This window comes from Chinchilla lanigera, unplaced genomic scaffold (assembly GCF_000276665.1).
Source record: "Chinchilla lanigera isolate Chin_1 unplaced genomic scaffold, ChiLan1.0 scaffold00112, whole genome shotgun sequence".
NCBI classification, from domain to species: Eukaryota; Metazoa; Chordata; class Mammalia; order Rodentia; family Chinchillidae; genus Chinchilla; species Chinchilla lanigera.
The window spans coordinates 3,571,942-3,597,682 of record NW_004955513.1 but is presented as its reverse complement, the minus strand read 5'-3'; the positions used below and the strand labels follow the sequence as shown (position 1 = coordinate 3,597,682).

The window sequence follows — 25,741 nt, the reverse complement described above, 5'->3', positions numbered from 1 at the left end:
CGCGGGAGAGAGCCAAGCCAAGGTCCCAGCTGGGCAGGGCTGCACGCCCGGGTTTGCCCACACAGGGTTACCCCGACTCTGATACAGGCCCACAGGAAAGAGGGGGTCCGGAAAGACAGGTTTGGACCTGGTTCCTGAGGCAAAGCCACAGCCAGGGCAGCTGTGGGGACTTGGCCCCTGCGGACATCCCCAGCTCCCAGCCCACCCTGATCCCTCGAAGGGGCTCAGCCCCCCCCACCTGCAGCGTCCTGGTAAGGAAAGGACAGCAGCTGGGGTTGTGTGCCCTGCAGGGGGCGCACGGGCCCCCCCCACCTCTCTGCCCCAGGCTGGACACAGGTGGGGCTGTTTTCCAGGGAGCAAGTCCCCTGAGCGACCCTGTGCCAGAGCCGCCCACCTCAGCCCCCAGGCGGTGCTGAGGCAGCACCCAGAGGCCGCTCACCCACACCGCCGCCCTGCCACCCCCTTCCAGGGACACAGCAGGGAACCACCCCACGCAGGGCCAGGACTCACCATGGGGCCGGGTCTCCCCGTCAACCCCATCGGGCCAGCTGGTCCCCTCAGTGCCAGCTGCAGAGGAAAGGGGAACACAGTGAGCTGCGTCCAGGAGGGAGAGGGTGGACGGGACAGGAGAGGGACAGAGGCTCTGGAAGAGAGGGTTGGGCCTCCTGCAGAGGCCCACTGGCCTTGCTTCTCCAGGGATCCAGCGCCCACCGCAGTGAGACCAGAGGGCTGAACACGAGAGGCGGCCTCCCTCCGGGGAGCCAGAGCTGCACCTTGCACACAGGCTCAGGCTGAGTCAAGAAGTATTTTACTCCCCTAGGAGATGCATCGAGCCCTCTCGGGCACCTGTGGGGCATCTGGGGTGAGTGGGGAGCTCACGTGGCCCTGGGCTCTCCGTCCCCACCTGAGCCTTGCTGGTGGTACCCCCTGGCACCACGCAGCTTCAGCTTGACTCTCGGGAGCCACTCTGTCCTGTACCTGTGGTCCCTCCAAAGCCACTTAATTGGGGAAGATTCTTTCACGCTGCAGAATCTTCTGAGCCCATCATCCCCTTGGCTTTGACTAAAATACACATGAGGGAAAGCGGGCCAGGCGGGCCCAAGGCAATAAATCTAGTCACAGGTGACGGCTGTCAGGCCTTACTGTGACCCCGCCAATCCATTCCGCAGCGAGTACTCAGTACTTAAACCGCGCTGTAATTACCCATGCACGCCAGTCGTTAGCACGGCCTGCGCTGTGCGGCAGGACATAAATATTCTCCAACAAGGGAGCATCGGCAGCTTCCCTGCACACCCCCGGGGGACAGCCCACTGCCCTCGTCACCCCCCGGGCATGTGCGCTGCTGGCTTGGGCACTCAGCAATCCGGAGCCACATCCTTTAGAAGGGCAAACACCAGCCTGTTTCCCACATTCCAGGAGGCTGAGGCAGGAGGATCGCAAGTTCAAGCCCAGCCTGCACAACACAGGGACTCAGTGAGATCCTGTCTCTCAAAGTGAGTAACAGAAAGGTTTGGGAAGGCCCTGGGTTCATGCAGAACCCATTCCACGAAAGGAAAGAGCAGTCCACTGAGAGCTGATTCCTGGGAAGCAGGCATACCCCTCTTTGCAGACCCCAGACCCTAGGCCCCCAGGCGAGGGCTCCCTGCCCAGCCTGGGCACCCAAGGGAGCCACCCAGCCAGTGGGGTTTTTCTGCCCCATACAGGACCACAGTGCTCAGCCTGCTCAGACCTAGGCATCTGCAAACAGCAAAAGATGGGCCCTTCGAGTCAGACGGGGGGTTCACAGGCCTCACTGCAGACAAGGGACACTGCCCCCAAGCTCCCCACACTCAAAGGGATCTCACTGGACACAGACCCCTCCCTCCGACCACACGGTGACGGGGCCATTCCAGCCCGGGCTGGGCCCTGTCCCCTCATCGCCCCCAGGCCCTGCACCACTCACCCTGGCCTGCTGGAGGATGGCCTGGGCCTGGGACTCCTGGGCGGAGACCATGGGGCCTTTGGAGCCCGCATCTCCGCCACCTCCGAAGCGGAACTGAAGGAGGAAGACAAGAGTCACTCGGGGTGCAATGTGGTGCCCACCTGGACCCCAGAACAAGGCCACGGTGCCCACCAGCTTCTGAGGCTATGCAGAGCCCCGACGCACGCCCACCCTGCCTGCCGATGTCAGCCACAGTGTCCCCCAAAACCCGCCCATGGCCCTAGTGACAGCCAATGAACACAGCCCAGAAAGGGCACCCTGGCTCCATGCTGGTGTCTCCATGTGGGCAGCTAAATGGAGAGAGCACCTTCATCCAGGCCAAGAGCCTAAAGGAAGTAAAATCACTGCCTTCTCCTCCCACACCCAGGAGCCACCCGATGGGAGAGGGCATCACACCCCACAGAGACCCGGCCCCCAGTCCGGCCCCTTCCCCGCTTCTGATGCAGAAACTGCCCCAGGCGGTGGCCGGCCTGGTGGGTAACACTGGGCCAAGGAGACTTTTCTCCTGGAAATGCAAGTGCCCCATGTCCAGGCCTCTGCCCACCCCCAGACGCGCACACTCACCGGCAGCATGAGCATGGTTCCGGGTGGGCCAGGCAGGCCATCGGCCCCAGGGAGGCCAGGGCGTCCAGGGGGGCCCTGGGGACAGAGAGAAGACAGAAAGTCAGAGCAGGCCAGGGATGGAGCCAGGCCACAGTGAGGCTGGGGGCACCAGAAGGCACAGCCCAACCGAAAGTGGGAAGGGCACACGAGGCCCAGGTCAGGGAACGCCCAGCCCAGGGGAAACGCTTTAGGAAGGCGGGTCGGAGGCTGAAGGGCCACAGAGTGAGTCCAGCTGGGCCAGAGCCGACTCGGGGGGCTGTGGCGGTGCCTGTGATCCAGACGTGTCCCACCCCTGGCTCCGCACGGCACCTGCACAAGAACACAAGCTCCAGGCTGCCCGGCCTAGTGCCCATCTTTGGTCTGGCCCAGCTCTGTGTGTGGCTGAGATGAACCCATCCCGGCAACTTCCAGCACCTGCCCCCGCCCCCCCGGCCAGCAACCTGGTCTCCATGCCAGGCCCAGGATGAGAGTCTCTGGTGGGGCTCCGGCCTCAGGATGACGGGACCCCAGAGTGACTGAGACGCTTTATTTCAAACCAGTCTGATTATACAGCCTGTCACCGACACAGGCGCCTGGCTCAAGGCAGATGAGGCTACTCTGCACCTCAATGGCACTGAACCCTTCCCTGTGAACCCCTCCGCTCTAACAGGCAGGAGTTGGTGCCAGGGCTACATGGGGTCCCGTGCGCACCCAGGCAGAGCGCCATGCTCCAGGGGGGAAACAAACACTCCAGGCCTTCTGACCCATCCGGGAGGGCGTGGGGTCATCTGGGCCCAAAACCAAGACTCGGCTGCCTTTCCTGCATCAGGCAATTGGGTCACAAGAGTAATCCTGACTCTGCTGGTGCTGCACAGAAACTGCCCCAGAGCGTGAGCAGAGGACAGCCCGCTCCCCCGCAGAAGTCTCCAGTGCTACCATCCGTGTGTGTGGCTAGAAAGAGCCAGAAACACGGGCCCGCCCGTGCATCTGACACGCCTGGCGCTCCGCAGGCCCGAGAGGTGGTTCCCTCCTTCACTAATGCGATTGTCCCCACACCGTGCTCCTTCACAGCCAACCGCGGCTATGTACGTCATGGCCCTCGTTCTTACGGTGTGCGCGCCAAGGGGAGGGGCCCGGCCTGTCCCTAGGACAGAAAAGGTGGCCACAGCCTCAACTGCTCTCTGCTAATGGATGCTGCCAGATGGCTCCTGCCTGCCATTTCAGAAAAAAAATTCTCAGAAGACAGAAGTCCTTTTTACAAGCCAAACATCCAGGGCTAGGAGGGTGGCTCAGTGGTACCGCGCTTGCCTAGCACATGCAAGGCCCTGGATTGCATCCCCAGCACTGCATGCATGCGCACGCACACACACACTCACGCACACACGCTCGCACAGAGCATGTTTTCAGTCCAGGCTTTCTCTGGGAAACTGAGGCTGGGGATGTAGCTCAGTGGCACAAGCACCTGCCTGGCAAGCACAAGGTCCTGAGTTCGATTCCTGGTACAAAAAAAAACAAAAATAAAAACTGTGTTTTCTGGGAAACTGAATGGTCACGGCTGCATCGAAATTGATACCAAGCCAAACCCCCAATTTAGAAGTCGAGGTTCACTCCTCCCAGGAAAGAGATGCTGCCTGTGGGGTGAATGTCTGCATGTGTGTATGTGCATGTACCTGTGCCCTGCGTGACTGTGTGCACACATGTGCTTGTGTGTACTACATGCATGTGTGCACGTGTGTGCACATGCTCTTCTGCTCACACATGGCACTGGATGCTGGGAGCACTCTGAGGGGCCTGCCAGTGGCTGCAGGAGACAAAGTTGTGACGTGAACGTGATGGGAAATGGCTTGGTTGCTGGAGACCAGACCGCTGGGACCGCAGCAAGCGGGTCCCGCTGCCCTGGAATGCACACCGTGTGCGCACACTGTGTATATGCGTGTGCGCTGTTTGTACATACTTGTTTGTGTACATATGTGCACACGCATTTGTGTGTGACAGCGTGTTACATAGGTACACAAGGTGTGTGCACATAGATGTGTATATTTGTGTGCTCATGCACATGAATGTGTGTCTGTGTGTGTATATGGGTTGTGTGTCTGTTCATGCATGCATATATGTGAGTGCACATGTGTGTGCATGTGAGCTCACATGTCAGCCTCTGGCACACTCTGTGACTCCCTGCACACATCGGAGCTCAGAGACTGGATGCCCCGTGTGGTGCCCGGGAGGCTGGAGAGGTAACACGAGCCCAGGCCACATCCTTTCCTCACAGCCCAGTGTTGTGTGCTGGGCAGCAGCCGCATACTCATCATGGACTCTCCAGGACGGTGCAGCAACCTCATCTGTGTCTGGCCCCTGGCCCCGGTGCAAGCCCAGCAGGCCGGCGGAAGCTGGCGGCCGAGAGTGCTGCCCGAGGCTGGTGCTGGGAAACAGCGCTGCACCTGTAATGCGCCGATTCATCACACTTTCTAGCGGGGAAGGTAATAGCTGCTTTTCCTGAGGGCACAGCTTACAAACCTTTCTAAGGCCCAGAAAATGTGCTGAAAACTCCAGAGGGAGCCCAGTCCTTCAAACGTAAAGATGGGAGGTTGGGTCAAACACGGCCTTGATGGAGTCTTTGAAGGGTGCTGCCCCCCGGGGACATTAAATGCATGCCCGCTCTGCGGGCAGGGGGTGCCCTAAGCGAAGCACAGAACTGTGGACCCCAGGCCTCTGCTCTGGTCATGAAGGGCCTCAGCAGCGGAGCCTGCACGTGCACCCGAGGTTTCCAGGGGAGCTGCCTCCCAGTCCTCCTCAGACCCGAGGAAACAGACCATCGCTTTAACCAAAAACAAAGGTGCGGCAGACGGAAACCCTGAGCGGTGTCACCAGAGGTCCCAGAAGGGGACCAGGGGACAGCGCCCAGGGGCAGTTAAAAGAGAACAGGAAAGTATCCCGTTCACTGCTGAGTTTCAGGAAAACCCAGAAAGCCCAGAAAAGCACCATGGCTACCATGACAGCACCAGACCACGCGCACAGGGCTGCGGGAGGGAAACCCACCAGCACCAAGACCCATGGCTTTGCAGAGCATGCGGGGAAGGGGGCATCCATGACCACCCATCGCAGCTCGGCTTTCTCTGGCACAAACCTTGTTGGGCAACAGCTCTGTGTCACACACGGGGAGAGCACTGCAGAGCCCGTCCCACCTTCTAGGCAGCGGGCGTGGGTCTCATCACCGGGCAGCTCCCCAAAAGCCCAGGGAAGTCCCCACCTCTGCTTGGGGAGGGGGATGCTGCTCCATGCCCCAGAGGGACGGCCACTGCCGCTGTCCACTCATTGGGAAGGTTTGTGGTGCCACTGCAACTGGCGGCCACACAGCCTCAACAGTGTCAGCCCCATCAGTCGTGGGCAACACCCAGGACACCAAAAAGCCAAGAAGCTCTGAGAAGCTCTGCCAACAGGCATAGGGGCCAGGCTGGAGGAAGAGGCGCTGGGCAGGATTACTGCTGCCAGCCGTGGGGGTTCAGGGGCTCCCTGTGCTTTTTCTTCTGAGGGGCAGCATTAGCATGGGGCCTCCCAGTCTATACACCAGGGGATCTGGGCTCGCCCCTGCTCCAGCTGCACCCCCACCCCTGAGCAACACCTGCCCATCTGCCACCTGGGAAGAGGCGGGCAACGGCCAGCTGCATCGCAGCCCACATCAATCACAGGGCGGGGAGGACACGAGGGGCTGAAGGCAGGTCTGACAATGCAGCCCAGCAGATGCTCGAGGCTGGGGCTGTGGTGCACAGGTCAGGGACACAGCCATTGCACTGACTGGCCACTCACAGAGACTGGCCACAGCTGCCCAGGATGCCTGCTGGCTACAGGGAAGGGGCTATGAGGACAGGCACAGCTGTGGGCCTGCCTTGGAGGAACCCACCAAGGAAGAAAAGGGCCCAACAAGCCATGGTCAGAAGACAAGAATTCATGCACAGAGGCCGTGGGAGGAAGGGGTGCAGGAAACTCCAGGCTGGCAGGGCTGGGGCAGCGGGCAGGTCACATGGCGTGGAGCCTCCACGCAGCCAGGAGAAAGAGACCAGGCAGAAGGCGTAGGAACGCACCGCCCCAAACCTGCCACTGCAGCCCGAGGGCATTCTGCGCCTTGGCTGCCCACCCACTGTGTTAAAGCACACAAACATTAACCCATCCCCACACCGGATGGGGACAGCAGCTGTGAGTACCAAGACCAGACTGGGCTCCAGCCTGCATGGGCATACCCTACTGTCCACCAGTGTCCCCCATCACCTCCCCATCACTGGCCCGAGCTCGCATCCCATGCCGTCCTTGGTCTGGTCGCATCTCCACGCTGCCCTGCTGTGTGACCGTGGTACACGGGCTCCCGGCCCGATCACTTCTTTGCATTTTCACTTCTCACGTAGACTTCAGTGCAGGAATAAAACCTCACGCCTTCGTTCCCGTTAATCTTCCTTTTGTCCTCTGAACTTGTAGGGTCCGGACACTAAACTTACAGGCCAGAGGGAACTTTCTCCATCCCAGCACAGGGATTCTGAGCCCACAACACACACACACACACACACACACACACACACACACACACACACACACACGGCAGAGCAGGCTTCTCACGGCCCAGTGAGGCCTGGTGCTGAGGGGATGTGGAGCTGTGGGCACAAGCAACTTTCCAAACCAGGCCCACCCAAGCTCAGAGCTGTGCTTGGCCCTGGGATCAGTGCCCCCCACCCAGAAGGCCTCCAGGACAGCTGGGCGCAGGCCTCCCCCAGCTCCAAGGACCACAGGCTCTGGAGGAGGGGTTTCTCTACCAGCCAAGCCCTGTTTCCATGCTCCCGGGACCTGAGCTGAATTTAAGGGCAATGAGCGCTGAAACTCACGCCACTCCGCTGCTGGGGACCCTCCCACACAGCCCGGGGCCAGGCCGCCCAACTGTGGCTCACAGGCAGGGAGCGAAAGGGAAGAGGCAGCCCTGCTCACAGCCAGGCGGACCTGCAGGGCCCAGCCGGCACCTGCGGGGGCACTTAGAGAACGCTTATCTGCGTGACAAACAGGCGGCGCAACACTGAGGTTGACAAAGAGATACCATCACTCGCTATCACCCTCCCCTACTCCTGATGTCACCCGGCCCCCTCCCAGTGTGTGGACTGTCACTGGTTTGGCTTCTACCCAGATGTCCCCTGGAAGCCTCATGCGCTCATAGGTGGGGCTTTGGGGAGTGACTGGATCACAGGTGTGTGATACTGGATCAGTCCACTAACTGACTGACTTAGCACAGTTCAAGGTGTAGATGACAGACTTTCTGAAGAGGGAAGCCCCACCCTGGGTGTGGGTGGCACCAACGAAAAGGCTTGCAGCCTTGATGGAAATAAAAAGGAAAGAAGAAAGGTTTGATGCCTCCTGCCTGCCCTGCCATGGACTGTTTCTCCTCTGCCATGCCCCTCTGTCCTACTGCCTGCCTTGGAACCAGCCAACTATGCACTGAAACCCCTATAAAGTGTGAGCTAAGATAAACCTTCCTTCCTTTAACTTGTGGTGTTGGGTATTTTGTCTCAGCAACAAGAAAACAAACTAAGACTGTCACATTCATGGGGCTCTGGGGAGGGGACTTGGTCACTTCCCTATCTCCCCCAGATATGTGAGGATGGGGGCGGCAGAGGGGGCTGGGTGGGCACAGCCCTACTGTGACGTCCTGCTGGTCCTGGGCTGGGTGCGGACTGTGGCAGCAGAACCAGGGAAGCCTGGGGAAGCTGGCGAACCCTCTGAGGCTGGCAAGATGTTGCTTCCTTTTTTTTTTTTTTTGGTACCAGGAATCGAACTCAGGACCTTGCGCTTGCCAGGCAGGCTTTTATGCCTCTGAGCTATATCCCCAGCCAAGATGCCTCTTCCTGCTGTGTCCTTCCCCAGAAGGCTCAGGACACAATCCCCAGCCACGAGGAACAGTGAGTGGGGAATCTCACGTCACATCCCATGTGGCCAGACCCAGCCATCTGCTCGCCCCCCAAATACTCACAAGGTCCCCAGGCACTGGGGACAAATGCCTGCCACCCCACCCCGTACCGTGCTCCTCTCTTCTGCAGCTTGCCGTGGGCTCCTAATGCTACACTCACGCGATGCTCATTAACCAGCGGCAAAACCCAAAAACTACAGGGAAGGGAAAACGGATGAGCGGGAGAACCCGGAGGCTGCAATGCTCCAAGGTGCCACCAGGGGTCAGGGGGACCTCCTGGCCTGTGAGGAGGCCCAGTACACTGACAGAGGACACACGGACAGCCCCAGAGAACGCAGTCACCCTCTTACCCTCTCTCCGGGGTCGCCCACTTGGCCAGTGGGACCCGTTGTTCCTGGAGGTCCTGGAAGACCCTGGAATTAAAAAGAAAATCAAGACAGGACTACAGAGGTGGCCACAGGTACGGCTAAACAGGGTGGGGTAGAGGCGGACAGGAGACATGCAGGGCCCAAGTGGAAAGCCCTTCTCCCTTCCCACCAGGGTGTTCAGGGGTGCTCCCCACAGCCCTTCCCCCAAGACACAGACAAACACCCTGACACTCACAGCGGGTCCTTCCGGGCCGGGCGGCCCCTCGATGAGCATGCCCTGCAAGACAGAGAGCTCTGAGACCACAGGCCACAGGTAAAGGGGACAACGAGGAATCACAGTGCAGGAGAGAAAAGTGACGCTCTGGGCATGTCTTTGAGGGTGTGTGGCCCCCCAGCAAATCTGGCTTGCTTCTGAACAAAGAAAGGGCTCCTCCCCCCGCCTGGGAGGGGGCATGCCGTGACCGGCGGGAACACTCCCCCAACCCCAAGGCTCCCCACCACTGGCGAGAGGTTCGCTGTGTTTACACAGATGTGCGCCCGAAGAAGGAGCTGTGCGTGCGAAGCTCCGAGGCACTGGAGCGTTCGTCCAGGGCCCATAATCCCAGCTTCCCGCTTCCCGCCCGGCCGAGCAGCTGAGAGCCAGTCACCGAGCAGGGATTAAGTGAGGCACCACTGGCCACGGCACAGCCCGGGGGACCACAGCTGCCTTCCCAGACACGCACGCTGCGTTCTGGGGAACTGGGGCAATGCCAGCCAGCTCCTCATGGGAGGCCAAGTCTACACCATTCCAAGTCAGCATGGGAAGGAAGTGGGAACAAAGGGGTGGGCAAGCCAGTGGAGGAGGGCCCAGGGCCCTGCAGCCCTGGGCCGCAGCCACCCACCCTGGGCCGCACCCACCCACCCTGTCACCCATCCCCAAGTCCAGCAGGCTGAGGCATAGGAGGAGGTCCACTCTAGCTGCTAACAGGGCACTGGGCATCGGTGATTGGACTTTAGGTCCTTGTTTCTCACACACACACAGCAAAGAGGAAAAAAGCACAGGAGATGGAACTGTTAATTTGCATGACTGTAATAATGACTTCTCTGTATACGCAAACACTGAGATAACCAAAAAATACTACATTATCTCGTCACCTTAAAGATACACCACTTAAAAACATCGAGGAAATAAAAGACCTCAGACTTCCCTGAACTCAATGCAGCTGTGAGCAGAGGTGAACACCCCATCTACAAATTAAAAACAATAAACAGCAAAGGAGGAGCAGGGGCCTGGTGCCCCCTGGATGCCCTCAGGGAAGAAGCCCTTAGTGAGGACTTCCTGGTTCCTGACTGGTCAATCTGACATCTCTCTGCTAAACAGATCCTCATCCTCATACGGTGTCTCCAGTCTTGCTAACAAGTCCGAAAGGGTTGGGAAGGGGAGCAAGACGGTGGTCCTGTCCCATGTCTGTGGCCCTGGGGAGATGTTACAGAGGCCCACGAGTCCCAAGAGATCCCAGGGGAGAGGGGACATCAGCCAGTCTCTGACACATGCGGGGCTGGGGACGCCTGGAGCAGGCTCCCAGGACCAGGCCATCTGCTCTGTGCAGCCGAGACTCTGAGGAAATCTGGCAACACTCCAGCTGGGAGAGTCCAGCTGGCCACGCAATCTCTCCAGGGGTACAGGCCAGGGGCCAGGCAGATGCTCCGATGGGACTGGGGGCGGGGAGGAGACAAATGCCATGCAGGGGCGGGGTCCCGTATCCCTCCCTGACTACCTCCAGATGGTGTTCTGTTCACGAGGCACAGTGCTGGTGCTGACTCAGGCTCACCTCCACTTCCCCTGGGCTGTGCTCGGACCCATCCCGGGCCTCTCCACGCCCCCTTGCTCCTCGAACCCCACGTCCACGTGCAGGGCACCCATGAGGCTTTCACAAAGTGTCAGCCCCGAACGAGGGGACCAAACCCAGGACCCCACGGAGCCTTGGCCCCTGTCCTTTCTTAGGGTCCCATGTTCTTCCCAGGAAAGATACCGCTTTCCCTGAAGCAAGGAGGACACCATGAAAGGAGCCCCAGGTCAGGCTCTAGTCCGCCACCCGCTAGTGGGAGGTGCTGCAGAAAAGCCCAGCGCCCAGGGGAGACAGCAGGGTGGGCCCGAGAGGCCACCTCTGCTGTAGACACCTCCAGACAAGCCCTGCTGCCATGTTCTGGGGGTTGGGTCCACCCCCCCTCCAGGGTCACCTTCCACCTCCCCTGGACTTGGGCTACTGGTTCCCCATGGGGCTGGACCCCTGGAGGTGGCCTTAGCCTCGCACTTCCACATGCCCTGGCTCTTGGGCCGCAGAGAGCTCTGGAAAGGGGGCACTGGTCCGGGAAGAGGGCGCACAGATTCTGAGCTCACAGCTCACAGGGATGACAGGTCCCACCCCTGTCAAGGGCCATGGCGGGGCTCGGCCCTCCTGCCCCAGAAACCCACACGAGGGGCATCCAGAATGCCCTGGCCATGGGCTTCACACAGATCACAGAGAGACGAGGGCTCACAGTACACCACCGCCAGGCTCCTGAGAACCTTCCCCTTCCCACAGAAGGGTGAGGCCACCGCTGTTGGTTCTCCATCACCTTGAGCCCCGGGGAACGGGTCCTGACAGGAGAAGTGACAACCTGGCCGGCCCGGCGCCCAGCCCCGGTGCAGGATGCGCTTCTCCTCCTGTGGGCACCTGAGCGGCACAGCAGGTAGACCTGGGCAGCAGCTCCCCCAACACGAGTGCCAGCCTCATGCCGCTGCAGGGCCCAGCCCCAGGCTGCTCGCACAGCTCTTTAGCCAGCAGGTCAGGCCCCAACTGGGCAGCTCTGAAGCCACGAGGTAGACCCTGGGCTCCCAGCCAGGTCACGGCACTCTGAGAGAGGAGGGCGCAGAGCCCAGGGCAGGGGTGGTGGAGGCAGCTCTGCTCGAGACTCGAAGACGGCCTGTGAGCTTCCCCGGACCCTTCCCCTCCTCACTGCCTGACACAGTGGCATCTGAGAGGTGCGATCCATGCAGCTCAACCAAGCCCTACACTATCCCCAGGGGCCCCTCCCGGGCCCTGGCAATAAACAGGGCACAAGGCACACGAGGCCGCAGCTCCCGGCATGGCCCAGGGATCCAGGCACAGCCTCTGTGCCCCGCCGCGGGTCCCTGGTGGCAAACATCACGAGAACCCGCGCAGAAACGCAAGCGGGACGCATCCTTACCGGCTCGATGATGGCCGGCTCTCCCTTCTGACCCTTCTCGCCCCGCGGTCCTCCAATCTGGGGTGATGAGTGCAGGGCAGAGAGAACAGGAGAGAAAAGGGAAACGGAAGTTCAGATCACACAAAGTCCACGAGCCCCAAGACACCTCCCCCAGGCATCGAAGGACCAAGCTGGAGGGGAGACTGAGGCCAGGCTGAGGCCAGAGGGTGTGCGAGCCCAGGGACAGGCACCATCTCAGTCACGTCCTCAGCATCTGAGAGTGCGTAGACTATAGTCTCGGAGCCAGCTTGTCCCACTTCCTGGGCTCGTGCTGGCCCCTGCCCTGCCCACCCTGCCCAGATGGGAGCCCGCGCCTCACCCCCTCGTAGATGGTGTCCTGGTTCGCAGGCATGCCAGGCCCGATCTCCGACGGGGAGCCGTCTGAGTCGGAGTCGGGGTTGAAGTAAGGGTCGTAGTAGTTGTCGTCTAGGTTCTTGATGGTCTCCTCTGTGAACTCACTGTCCAGGTCATCATTCTCTTCCCCTGGGGACGGAGCCGGCTGTAGGGGCATAGGACGGAGTGACAGGGTCACCCAGGTGAAGGGCAGTGGCACAAACACAGCATCTGCCACTGGGGGCATCAAACACCCCTTCCCAGACCTCAAGGTCAGCGGCCTCCCACCCACAGGACACCCGGAGCCGCATCCTAGCCTGCAGGCAGTGCCCTACAGCCACCGGAAGCCCGTCTACCTTCTTCCAGTCTCCCCGGGGAACTCCCCACAGTGCGGTACCAAGCTAGCAGGGCCAGGACGCGGCCCCTCACCGCTGTGCCCATGGATCAGGCAGGGCTCGGCCTGGGGCCACAGTTTCAGGACCAGGGTTCTGAACGACTGGACTACACATCCCTCCTGGTGGTGGAGGATGGGCACCAACAGAGCTGTGAGGAGGGTTTGCTCTGAGCCATGTGCTGGGTGACACTCTCCCCTTAACTGAAAACCACAGCACCTCTGAGAGGCGGCATCGCAGGTGCCACGTGGCCAACAGGAGGCCTGAGCTCCAAAGGGGGGTGTAGCTTTCAAAGTCACAGGTGGGAATTTCAAGCCAGTCTGTTTTCAACAGGGTTTTAACCAGTGTTGCCCGGCTTCCCGCTTGTCTGCCCTTGTCCGGGCCCGCTCCCCAGCCCAGCTGGGGGCTCCGTAAGCAGCCGCCTCCTCATCAGTCCCCACTGACCCTGAGAGGACCAAGTCACCCTGCCCACTTGCAGGTGACAAACTGGCCACCTTGAGATCCACTCAGCAAGTGAGGGCACCCAAAGCATGCACAGCCATGGCACCCACGGGGGCACACGGCACCCGCAGAGGGCACCAAACACAGGTGGCCTCTGCCCCCCACAGAAGCCCAAGAGCTGGGGTGTGGCGGCCACTCAAGGACACCCAAGGTGAGAGCGGATCTCAGGCTCCTGACCCCCGCCTTGGCCTTGTCCCGTAGACCAAGCCAATGGAAAGGAAGGAAATTACGTTGGAGGTGTTGGAGGCGACCGTGGCGCTTGTCGGGACTTCGGCCCCGGCGTTGGGGTCAGTGGGCTGCTCGGGGTTCTCCATGCCCTCGCCGTAGTTGAGGTCCTCATACGGGGAGGTGTAGTACTCGTCTATGGGCACATACTCGTAGTCCCCGATGTTGGGGTCCTCCTCCCCAGCAGTCTGTTCGCTGGTCTCGGGCACAGAATCGGGCACAGAATCAGGCACAGCATCAGGCACTGTAGGAGCTGCTGTGGGGGGCAGGGTCGGGTCCTGGAAGCCAAGGGGAGAGAAGCAGAGTCAGGGAGCACAGGCCCAGGACACCCCAGCGCTCCAGCATGGGGTCTCTGCACACAGGGTGGGCAGCACAGCCCAGCAGCGTCCAGCCGAGCCCTGTGGACTCGGTGCAGGGGTCTCTGGTCCTCGGGGAGGAAGGAAGCCTGGGGCACAGTCTCCACGCACAGACTAAGGCCCAGAAGGTCACCCCTGGAAGTTACAAAGCAGCAGAACAACCAGACCTTTAGAGCAACAAGAGGGGACCAGGCTGTGCCTCCCTGGACATTCTGCACACACTCATCCATGTGTTCACATGTGGACGGCTGCGTGAGGCTGTACACACACGCACGCACACATGCACACAAGTGCATACACATACACACACACACACACACACACACACACACACACACACCAGCCACGCGCTCACTCCTATGCCTTGCTTAACGCAGACCTCACGTGGTCTCAACGCACCCTCCACACTTCCTTCCTGTCCAGGAGAGGAGGCGGCCATGCGGAGAGGGGACCCTGCAGTGAGCCTCCCACGGCACTGTGACCCAGATAAGGGGACTCGAGCTCACCTTGGCATCTGTCTAAGGCCATGCAGCAGGTGGATGCAGCGGGGAGCCAGGGCCCGGCCACACCCACGAGCCTAAAGCACAGTCGGTCCTGCCCCCAGCCCACCACCGCCTCAGCCTCTGCTGGGCACGGCCTCCTTGGTCTTGCCCTGCCCTGCGCCTGGCCTCAGGCACCTGCGCCCCCGCCCCAGCCCGGGCGCCCCCAGACCTCGGGAATCTCTGTGGTTTCTCTCGCGGCTTCCACCGGCTTGCTGGTCGGGGCGGGCTCCTTGCCCGGGTCGTCAGTGTCCTCGTAGTAGGGGTACTCATAGTAATAGGTCTCGCCATCGCCCTCTCCATCTGGGTACTGGAAGCAAGTACGGCCCGTGAGGCAGGGTGAGGCACGTGGGGGTCCCAGCCTGCCAAGCCCGCACCCCTCAGATTTGGCTTTGGACAGTGGGTGCCAAGGCCTGCCTGGCCCAGCCTAGGCTGCCCAGTGGTCTCGGGTCTTGTTCTTCCCTCCGTAGCACCTCCAGAAGCTGGCCTGGGCAGGGACCTGCCCAGGGGAGGAAGCCAGGCCCTGGGGCAGAAGCCAGAGATGTCAGATGCTAAAAGGTGGTCACTTCTGACCCATTAGAGCCCACAGCAGGACAACCCAGCCGTGGCCACAGCCCCTTGTGTGACCCACAAGCCCCTGACCTTCCACCCAAACCCCACAGGCTCCTCAGCACAGATGTGTGCTCCCTCAAGAACTGGGCCTGACCAGGCCAGCAGGGCGCTCCCTCCAGCCCTACTCCTGGGACCTGTGGGGCTCATGGGGCACAGCCAGGGCCATGGGACACGCAGCTTCGTGAGAGCCAGTGCACCTGCTTTTGGACTGGCGACTGGAAAAGGAAGGGAACACGGAGGGCTGCAGTTTGACTTAAAGAGCCGAGAGTCCAGTTGGACGGGGTGGGGGCTCGCTTCCAGGGCCTCACAGAGAAGGGTCATCGAGTACACGAGGTCCCTCTGGGGCCCACAGACAGTGTGGCAGGAGGAAGGGGCCAGGACGGAAGGAGAGGAAGGGTGACCTGGGCCACGGCGGGAGGACACTCAGAATGAGCTTGTCCTTCAGTCACCACCCCTCTGGGAATCAGAGGAGAGGTCATCTACAGCCGCCGGTCCTCCGTGCACTCTACGTGTAAGCTCAGGCATCCAGCCAGCAGCACAGTCCCCCGGCACCGTGGTGGCTCTGCTCACCAAGCCCCACGGAAGCCCTGGCCCAAGGGTAGGCGGGATATCCCACAGGGCTCATCTAAGGACTTGCCAGGGAAGTTAAAGGACAGCATGCCCTGGTAGAGGCCAGCATTCCCTGGGTGCCTCCCGCACCTTAGGGAGCACTGTTTGGTAAACCAAGGTCTACATCGCAGTTTCTCTACAGAATCCATTCACCTCTTTGCCCCATGGGTTCACGTAAAATGGGTCCCCCGGCTGTTCCTCCACAAGCATCCTTCCCTCCCGACCCCCGTCCCAGGGGGTCTGGATATGCTCCCCACCCTGAACCCAGCCAGAGCTGACTCACATATTCATCTGGGTTGGGGTCCTGAGACTGGGGGGTGTCGGGGACGGCGGTGTCACAGTCGGGACTGTAGTGCTCACAGTAATCGTAAGCCGCCCGGTGGTCTGAGACGAAGAGCAACTGCTGGATGTCACCCTGGAAGAGGACAGAAGTTCATGAGCAAACAGCACCAGGTGCTCACGTGGGACCTGAGAGGCCCACCCTTGGGGCAGACAGCAGTTCAAGCTGAGCCTCAAGAGGAGCACATCTTCATGACCAAGGTTTTTCCCATCTATTCATCCACCTGTCCATCCACCCATCCATCCCTCCACCCACCCACCCACGCACCCACCCATCCATCCAATTCCTACCTATCAATTCATCTACTAATCCATCCATCCACTATCCACCCATACATCCATACATCCTTCCATCTATCCACTGTCCACCCACCTATCTGTCCATCTATTCACTTATCCATCCACTACCCATCCACCTACCATTCATCCACTGATCCATTACCCACCCACCTAATCATCCATCCATTCATCTATCCATCCATCCATCCATCCATCCATCCATCTATCCATCCAACTATCCATCCACCCATCAACCCATCAACCCATCCATCCACCCACCCATCCATGCACCTACTCACCCATCTATTCATCCACTCATTCATCCATCCATCCATCCATCCATCCACTTAGCCATCCACTCATCTATCCATCCACCCACCCACCCAACCATCCATCCATCCAATTCCTAGCTATCTATTCATCTACTAATCCATCCATCCACCATCCACCCGTATATCCATACATCCACCCATTCTTCCATCTACCCACTGTCCACCCACCTATCTGTCCATCTATTCACTTATCCATCCACTACCCATCCACCTACCCACCTATCCATTCATCCATTGATCCATTACCCACCCACCTAATCATCCATCTATCCATCCATCCATCCATCCATCCATCCACTTAGCCATGCACTCATCCATCCATCCACCCATCCATCCACTTAGCCATCCATCCATCCACTTAGCCATCCATCCATCCATCCGTCAGCCCATCCATCCATCTGTCCACCCATTCGCCCATCCACTCATCCGTCATCCAACACCAGCCAGGTGCTAGCCCAGTGCTCAGAGCTGCTGTGATTAGAAAACATAGCCTACAAATACATCCACCTTAAAGGGTCAGGACTCAGAGGTACAGTACCCTGCCTCCTTCCCCATGGCCCCTCAATCGGGGCATCATTTTTAAAGAGGCAGTGCTTGGTTTTTTAATTTGTTAAAGAGAATTACCAATGACCCAGCAATATTAATCCTGGGAATGAAAACAAGTATATCGACAATTATTTAAATTAGTTCATCCCTAAAAATGAAAGTAGGGACTCAAACAAATATATGTACAAATACATTTATAGCTGACTATTCACAAAGGCCCAGAGTGGGAGCAACCCAAGTACCCCGCCACTGATCAACGGCTACAGAACACGGCACATGTCACCCAGCCCTAAGAGGGGCCAAGCCTGGCACATGCTACAACCTGGGTGAGCCTGCACCCTGGCTCAGGCGAGGCATGGCCCCTGAGCTGGTGGTCTCCCTGCCACCTCTTCTCCATCTCCTCATCAAGGTGAACAGACAATGGGGAGCTGAGAGGGCTGCCGGCAGCAATAAGAAGCGGGTGGCACGAACATCATCTGCAGAGCCCAAGGTGACAAACATGCCACCCTGGCAACATCCCAAGGGACCCCAAGGCAGAGGCTCTTTTGGCCCCCAATCAGACGGCATAAGCCGACGACACTTGTGCTTTTACGATGGTGTCTGTGACTGAGTTAGAAAGTGTTCTCTATCAGCCTGGCTCTGGGGGAGAAACTGCCAGGTCTCCCCCTGTGCCCCACAGAACCCTGTGCACTACAGCTCTTACTCCCCATTCTCAGCTGAGGAAACCATGGCTCTCCAGGGTCATCCGTCCAGCACCCCAAGCAGGGCTGGCAGGACCAGCTCAAGACACCCTGCAAAGTTCCTGCCTCTTCCCCACCCACCAGGCTCACGGGTATGGGGGAAGATGTAGCGGGAGTTGAAAATGGTGCCGCAGAGAAAGCTGACCAGGGTTAGGCCCAGTGCCACGTCCTCTGGGCCCGGAGTCCACCCCCCCACCCAGCAGTACCACGATGCACAGGTCGTGTTACGGCGACAGTCAAGGACAGGACCCGAGTCACTGTGACACCTTCCCCCGGTTGCCATCTGGAGGGTGGCATTTTCTATGCAATTTATGCCAAGATTCCGCCCCTCCCGGGCAGAGGCACAGGCTTCCAAGACCCCTTCTGGGCTGTGCGCCCAACGACAGCTCTGCTTCTCCAGGAAGATGGTTACACTCCAACCTGCAGCCTGGAGGTTCTGCGGGGGCTTTGTGCTGTGCGCCTAACCCGGTGAGGTCCAAGGGTGCCGACGTTCATGGCCAGAGCTGCGACTACACCCCACAGTCTGTTTTGAGGGCCTCTCTCCTTGCAGACCTTGGTGGGGGTGTTTGGCCAGAGCGGGACATACAGGCTGAGCCACCCAGGTGCTGCTGCCAGCTCAAAGGTGGAGCAGGGACTAGACTGGGTGAGGGAACCCTGGTCCATGGGGACGAAGGCCTGCTACGCACCAGCTCTGGCTGTGTGGTCTGGGTTAGTCTGCTCCCCTCTCTGAGCCCTACCTCTACTCTGAAATGAGCCTCAACAGAGGGAGGGGCAAACTGTATACAGAAGGTGCTCAATAAGCTACATTAGAGGCTTTGAGCCCAGTGGGGCGAGTGCTCAAGAAAAGCCTTGGGGGACAGAGGGGCTGGGACGGCTGAGCCCCACTAGGGGCCCCAGGCAGGACCAGGAGTGGGGACCAAAGAGCAGACATGAGAGTGGCAGGGCAGAGACTGCAGCTTCTGAGAGAAGGGCAAAGAGCGGACCTCCGTGCAAAGGCCGGGGCAAGGAGCTTGGAAGGGACACAGAGGGAAATGGCCCTCAGCCCCCAAGAAGAGGCGGAAGGGTGGGCACACCTCTGTGACTACAGTGGGGAGCAGTGTCCTGTGCCCTCCTCTCTCCCAGACAGCAGCAGCGGGAGGGCTGGCAGAGGGCGCGCCTGGGCAGTGGCATGGAGATGCCAAGGGAGGGGCTCCTCTGCTGGAGGCAAAAGAGACACGGATGAGGGCAGGGCAGGAGCTCTGGCCGGACGGCGGGAGGCTGAGGCAAGCTGGCGCCCAGCCTGGGCAACAAAGCGAGGCCAGGCTCTAAGCAAGAGTCCGAAGGGCGGGAGATGTAGCTCAGTGGCAGCACGCGCTTGGTTTCAACCCCAGTACTGAAAAAGGACGGGAGGGAGGGAAGAAACGAGTTCTCCACTCTGCACCTGTCTGGGCAAAATCAGGCCTGCACGGGGAGCGTGCTGGGCTTCCTGCTCATTATTTGAGCTTTTCAAGCCCATTTTGAGGGCCATGTATGCGGAACAAAACCTCTGGCAGGGTCCCCAGCTCCTCTGACTCGAGCTTCCGGGGACTGTATTCTCTGGCTGTGTCAGGGGCCCTGTTCTTCAGGAATAGAACATGCTTTCTGTCAGAACACAGCAGGGCCCAGGATGCAGGACCTGGGGCAGCCCCAGGTATCTGCCAGAAAAGGGCAGTGGGGCCCCGGGGCAGGGCCATCAGGGAAGTCCAGTGAATTTCTGTTCTGGGAAGGTAGGGTCTCATGAGGAGGACAGGCTACAACTATGTGGTGTGAGATGTGGACACTACCAAGTTCTAGGTCATGGTTGGATGCATGAACAGTGGGTGAATGGACGGGTGGGTGGATAGGTGGATGGATGAATGGGTGAACAGAAGGATAACTGGGATGGATGGATGGATGGATGGATGGATGGATGGATGGATGGATGGATAGATGGATGCTGTTATGGGTTTGTATTTAGGTGTCCCCCCAAAACCTCACGTGGTCATAGGTGGGATTTTTTAGAGGTAGCTGGATCTAAGGTGTGTGATGCTGGGATTAAGTATGTGATACTGGGATTGAGGGCACCCCACCCTGGGCGTGAATACTACCCACACTAAAATGGGTAACATGGATGGAATACAAGGGGCAGAAAGGACTGCTTCCCTCACGGCTACTGCTTGCTGCCACTGCTGCCTGCCTGCCCTGCCATGGACTGCTTCTCCTCTGCAATGCCTCTCTGCCATGCCACCTGCCTTAGAGCCAGCTGACTATGAAATGAAACCTCTACAAACTGTGAGTGCAGTAAACCTTTTCTCTTTTATTTGTATCAGGTATTTTGTCTCAGCAATGAGAAAAGTAACTAAGACAGATGGGTAGACACAGGGCACAATACTGTCTACCTGCATGACTCTGTCACCTCGGGTGGACAGATGAGAGGGGCTCAGCTACGAGGACCCTGGCCCAGTGGCAGGGCCACAGAGCAGTGCCCAGGGCCTGACGCACAGGAGTCCAGTGCTCCTGATGGCCAGCAAGCTCATCACTGCCCTGCTGTTCCCACATAGTGGAACGGAAATTCCTCCTCAGCCTACAAGAAGATGAGACAGAACGATGCTTTTCCTACCAGGACGCGGCTGAGCCGGGCAGGGCCTCCTGGTTACCAAGGTGCCTACCCCTCAGACTCAGGGAGCTGCAGCTCCCAACATCAGCTCGCATCACTGACAAAACTGCCCCCGCCACAGGGCGGGCCTGGCCAGGGCAGACAGGAACTCCAAATCCTCAGAGGCTGAATTCGACAGCTGCATTCACCCACCTCCACGCCAAGCAAAGGCCAAGCCCTGCCCTCACCCCCAACCCAAGGAGATTCCGATGCACGCGTCTCACCACTCGCTGCCCCCCACCCACACCCTGGCTTACTTTATTTGCATTTTGAGCCAGTCTCTCTAAACTACTGAGTTACCCGGGCTCAAACTTGTGATCCTCCTGCCTCAGCCTCCCAGAGTACTGGGACGACAGATGGGCACCACCACGCCTAGCTCTACTTCCTGCTGTTTCTCCAGCCCTCCCTCTTGCAGGGCCACACATTCCCCAAACTCACAGGTCAAGCCGTAGGGTCTGGTGTTGCCTGGTGTGTGTACATGTGTGTGTGGCGTGTGCACATGTGTGTGCATGCATATGCATGTCTAATGTGCTGTGTGCGTGCTGTGTAGGCACACTGTACATGCGAGAGTGCATGCTCATATATGCACGTATGAGTGTGTGCACATTGGCTGGTGCGCATGCACGTGTATCGCATTTCTGCATGCACGTGGGGCCCACGTGCATGGGCCTGCCGGTGACCGGGCCTGATGCCATGTCCTGCGTGGGGTGTATGCATGCAAGTGGGTGTGCTCATTTGTACATGTGTGTGTATTCAGCTATACGCCTGGTGCAGTGCATGCATTTGTGTATGTGTCATGTGTGTCCATGTGTGGGGGGGTGTGCCCATGCGTGTGCATGTGTACACGTGTACATGTGAATGTATGTGTCTGGTGTGGTATTGCATGGGCTTGCATCTGTGCCTGCATCTGTGCCTATGCATGGTGTGTACATGCATGTGTATGTCTGTCATGGTGTGTGAGCACTGTGTCGTGTGCACGTCTGTGTATGTGTGTATCACATGTGGGCCCCAGCACAGAGCAGACTGCTGACCTACACAGGGCACGAGGTCCCCTCCCTCCACAGCAGCCTCGGGTCCTTGAGGTGCTTCTTCAGAACCCCATTTTCTGGCCCACGCTCTACGCTCACGCACCAGAGGCTGTCATGCGCCCGTCTGCCCCAGGTGTGTCCAGCGAGGCTTGGCGGTCCACAGGCAGCCACTGCAGCCCCAGACCGGCCTGGGCAAAAGCACCCTTTCCTCAGCACCCGTCCAGCTCATCCCCACAGCTCTCCTGGGAGGGGCAGGAGCCGCAAACCACTCTCTCGCCCCGCTCACAGAGGCCGGCTCGCTGCCAGGCCGTGTGGCACAGGAGTGCTGCCCGTAGGCCCCACAGTGCCCCCCAGAGCTGCCTGCCTTGGAGTTCCCGCCAATGGTGCCAAGTGCACGTCCCTCCACCGCAGGACATGGCATCAGGCCCAGTCACCGGCAGGCCCCTGGTCAGCTTGGCCTGCTCCTGTTCCCCGCCTCAGCTGCAGGACTGAGTCCACTCACCACCCGCTTCAACCCTCGCACCGAGGCCAGGTCCAGGCCCAGGCCCAGGCCCAGGGGCTGCACGGCAGGGACCGTGGCTGCCTGGCCACTGCCCTGAGAGCAGGTGCCAGCAGTGGGAGCACCACGTGCCCGCTGACATCCGACCACCACCTTCCCCTTTGAACACCTGCTTTCTGCCCCCTGCCAGGTCAAAACCCCCCACGGAGCCCCAAGAAGCCTCCACCCACGCCCCCTGCTCACACGGCCGCTCCACTCCACCGCACAGACAGGCGGAGAGTGGGCCACCTCCCGCGGGGCACAGGCCAGGCAACCCTCCGCTGCCCCTCCGCTGCTCAGGACACGGCGGGGGCTGTTGTCCTTGGCTCGCCCAGCCGGCAGCATTTGCTGAGCAAGTCCGTTCTGCTCTGCCGATAATGAGATTTCATCTGGGGAAACTGCAAAGTTTTTGTTGGAGGGTTTGCAACCCCAGGGGCCGTGCGGGCAGGACGCAGAGCTCGCCACAGGAGGGAGCAGCCAGGAGAAGCTCCTCAGATCACATGGCCCTCGGCATTTCCTCCTGAGCCCTTCGATGCTGCCCGCTCCCTTCCACCCCACTCCCACCAGGACCACAGCGGCCTGCACCCGGCTCTCCACATCCAACCCAAACAGGCTCCGCGGGCTCCTGGCTGAGCACTTTGCTTGTCTTGCGGATTTTGCTGTCTAATTTTAGCCAGAACACTACAAGCTCACACATGGAGAGAAACAAAGCAAGGAGACGGGCCCTTCTTGCTCGAGGCTGCAGGAGAGGCCGTCAGCAAGCACGCTGCTCCTCGGCCAAACCAAGAGGCAATGCGCAGTGCTGGCAGGGCCTGGCACCCACCGCCCCAGCACCTTTGGGGGGCAACGCCCTCCCACCACCTTGCCAAGAGCAGCCGGCTCGAGTCACGGTGCCCACCGGGTCCCAGGCACCTGTGTCTCCCAGCTCCTCACAGGCAGGGGAAGGCAGGACTAGGGACAGCGCCACGGTGCAGCCGAACTGTGCTCCAGGCAGGCGGGCGACCTCAAGTGCACTCCCACGCCACATCAAGCCACACTGGCTGTTGGAGCAGCGAGAGGGAAGCAGCGCCGCCCCAGAGGCTGCCTGGAGGCTGGCATCCAGCTGGGGCCTTGGGAAACAGGCGCTAGAGCCCAAGCGCATGCCCCGGCCACAGCACAGCAATGGGACGCGCGGGGACAGGGCTCACCCTTCCTCACTGAGCAAGTGCTGCCCACCCTGCGAGCCCAGCAAGCTTTAACGCAGGGCTGGGCCCTTCCTTCTCAGGGACCACTTCCTCAGCGTCCTGGGGGCATCACGCGCATCAGGCCACCAGATTCCCCTATCCCAGCTCTCAGAGCCCAAACAAGTCACATTCCAGATCTTGCTCTGACACTGTCATCCAGGAGTCAGTCACACACAATGAAAAACCAAAGCGCTCAAAGCCAGAGGGGCCCAGATACATTGTTCCGGGATTTTCAGGGCACCTACGGAGACAGAGCGAGTTCTGCGGTCCCAGAGTGCGTTAAGGAGGTGGCCCCAGATGCCTAGAAACATCACCCCGCTGTCTGCCCTCAGGATCCCTCGAGGGTGCCTGCGTCCACACACCACCTCAGCCTGAGGCTCACCCACTGTGGCCACCGGCCCAGAACGTCCAAGGTGAATCTGCTCACAAATGTGCTGGGTGCAGGTGGCGACAGCAGCATCAGCTCTACCACCACCAGCACATCATCCACCATCACCAAAAGCGTCATGACATCACCACCACTCCACCACATCAACTGTCATCACGGCCACCAGCAGCCACGGCATGGCCACCACAACCCTTTCACCACCACCGGCGTGGCCCTCACTGATCCCACCAGCGCCACCTCCCCCAGCAGCTCCTCCATCCCTGGCACAGGCCCCCAGCCCGGGCGCTGGGGGAAGAGGTAACCTGCAGAGCAAAGCTCTGGGACCCTGAGGTCCCAGCACCAGAAAGAGAATGAGAAAGGAAAAGGAAAAGGAGGAGCCTGAGGACCTGCAGGTGTCCTTGTCCGGTGGCCAGGGCTGTGCTGCGGCCATCGCAGCCGTGTTTCCCGGCAGGAGCAGCGACTAGGGCAGCACCTGGAAAGGGCTTGCACAGGCTGCCCCAGCCAGGCTCCGCGGAAGGACGCCTTGCCCAGCACACCGCCAACCAGTGGGGACGGAGCACAGAGAGAGACACAGCAGGCGCCACAGCTGCCTCACACCCGCTCAGCGCCGGCCCCGCCCGCACAGCCGCTCGGCCTCTGTCCTAGGAGGGCAGCCTGGGGCCTCCCGTAGTTCTCTCAGCGGACATGCAGGTCACAAGAGGATGGGGAGGACGATAAAGGCAGAGCAGAGGGACACTCAGCACCCATCCAAAGGGGGTGCTCCTCCAACACGCACCCGAGATACCCAACTCCTGCTGGAGGTGCTGCGGTTCCCTGGCCCCGGCCCTCCCGCCTGCTGTGATGGCCCTGCTGTCTCTGGAACAGGGATCCACTCTCCCAGGGCTCCCTGGCGGCCCGGTTCCTTGCCCATCCCTGCTTAAGCCCAGCAGGCCATGAGCCCCCAGAGCTGGCCACTCCAGGCAGTGCCCCGTGCACAGCAAGGCCATCAGGGAACCACCCGGGAGCTGGCGAGGGACTGGGAGGATCCAGGGCTCAGCGGGGCCCCAGCCTGGGAGACCGGAGCCAGACTCGGAGCCAGGTCTGACCCCACCCTGGGGCGTCTTCCCCGCTTCCCTGCCATGGGATCCAGATGCCATTCCCCACGCATGCTCAGGAGGACGGCACCTCACGCCCAGAAAGGAGGCCCAGCTCAGCCCTGCTCCTGCCTGCAAGAACAGAATTCCAGGAAAGATGGATTGGTGGAAAAGCCAGGCTCCCAGAGAGGGGGCTCAGGAACCAGGCGAACACCCAGCCACTCAGAGCACCGAGGTGCAACAGCCGGTAGGGACTGCTGGCTGCTTGGCCCCGATGCCACGGCCCCCACACGCAGGCCCCGCAGAGAGCTGAGTTCAGTCTGTTTGGTGTCGCTGCCCTTTGAAACAGGCGACAGCTTAAAAGCACATTTGGCTCCCAGCCCGGAGCTCCCAGGCCGGCTGCTCCCAGGCCTCGTCCTCCTCCGCTCCTCCCTCATCCTCCTCCGCTCCTCCCTCATCCTCCTCCACGGCTCCCTAAGAAGGAGGGTCCTTCTGCTGCCCTGCCTTGCTCCACTCCCCGTGCCCACCCCTCTGGTCAGCAGCCCACTGCCTCCTGTTCGTCCGGCCCAGCCACGTCCAGGACAGGGCAAGCCCAGTGAGTCCTGAGCCATCACGCAACTCAGGGTCACTCTGGGAGCCCAGGACCACGGGCAGCTGGCTCCTCCTCTTCCTGGATGCTCCAGTCTTCAGAACCCAAGGGTCTGGGGACTCTGACATCCTCGGCCTATGGAGGAAGGGCCACAGGAGCACAGTGCCAGAGGCCCGGGCAAGGCCAGGGCACCAAAGGGACAGTAGTGGTCCAGCATCCTGCCTGCAGCCCCATGGTCCCATCCTGGCTGGGGGAGGGCACGGCAGGCTTCAGAGGTCCCACTCTGCTATCACCTCACCAGGAGACCCCAGCGAGCTACTCAGCCCTC

The 25,741-nt window shown here is 60.2% G+C and overlaps 1 protein-coding gene across 2 annotated transcripts in view; it reads right to left on the bottom strand.

The window, feature by feature from the left end:
- Col5a1 (collagen, type V, alpha 1) overlaps positions 1 to 25,741 on the bottom strand; it is a gene marked incomplete at its 5' end in the record, with an annotated part of 126,994 nt that overhangs the window by 62,923 nt on the left and 38,330 nt on the right. For both annotated transcript variants that reach the window (XM_005408644.2, XM_013506703.1), the window contains 10 exon segments: positions 511 to 567; positions 1,943 to 2,035; positions 2,546 to 2,620; positions 8,852 to 8,914; positions 9,105 to 9,146; positions 12,080 to 12,136; positions 12,438 to 12,617; positions 13,575 to 13,847; positions 14,637 to 14,774; positions 15,969 to 16,100. In XM_005408644.2, the coding sequence (XP_005408701.2) occupies positions 511 to 567; positions 1,943 to 2,035; positions 2,546 to 2,620; positions 8,852 to 8,914; positions 9,105 to 9,146; positions 12,080 to 12,136; positions 12,438 to 12,617; positions 13,575 to 13,847; positions 14,637 to 14,774; positions 15,969 to 16,100 (1,110 nt within the window).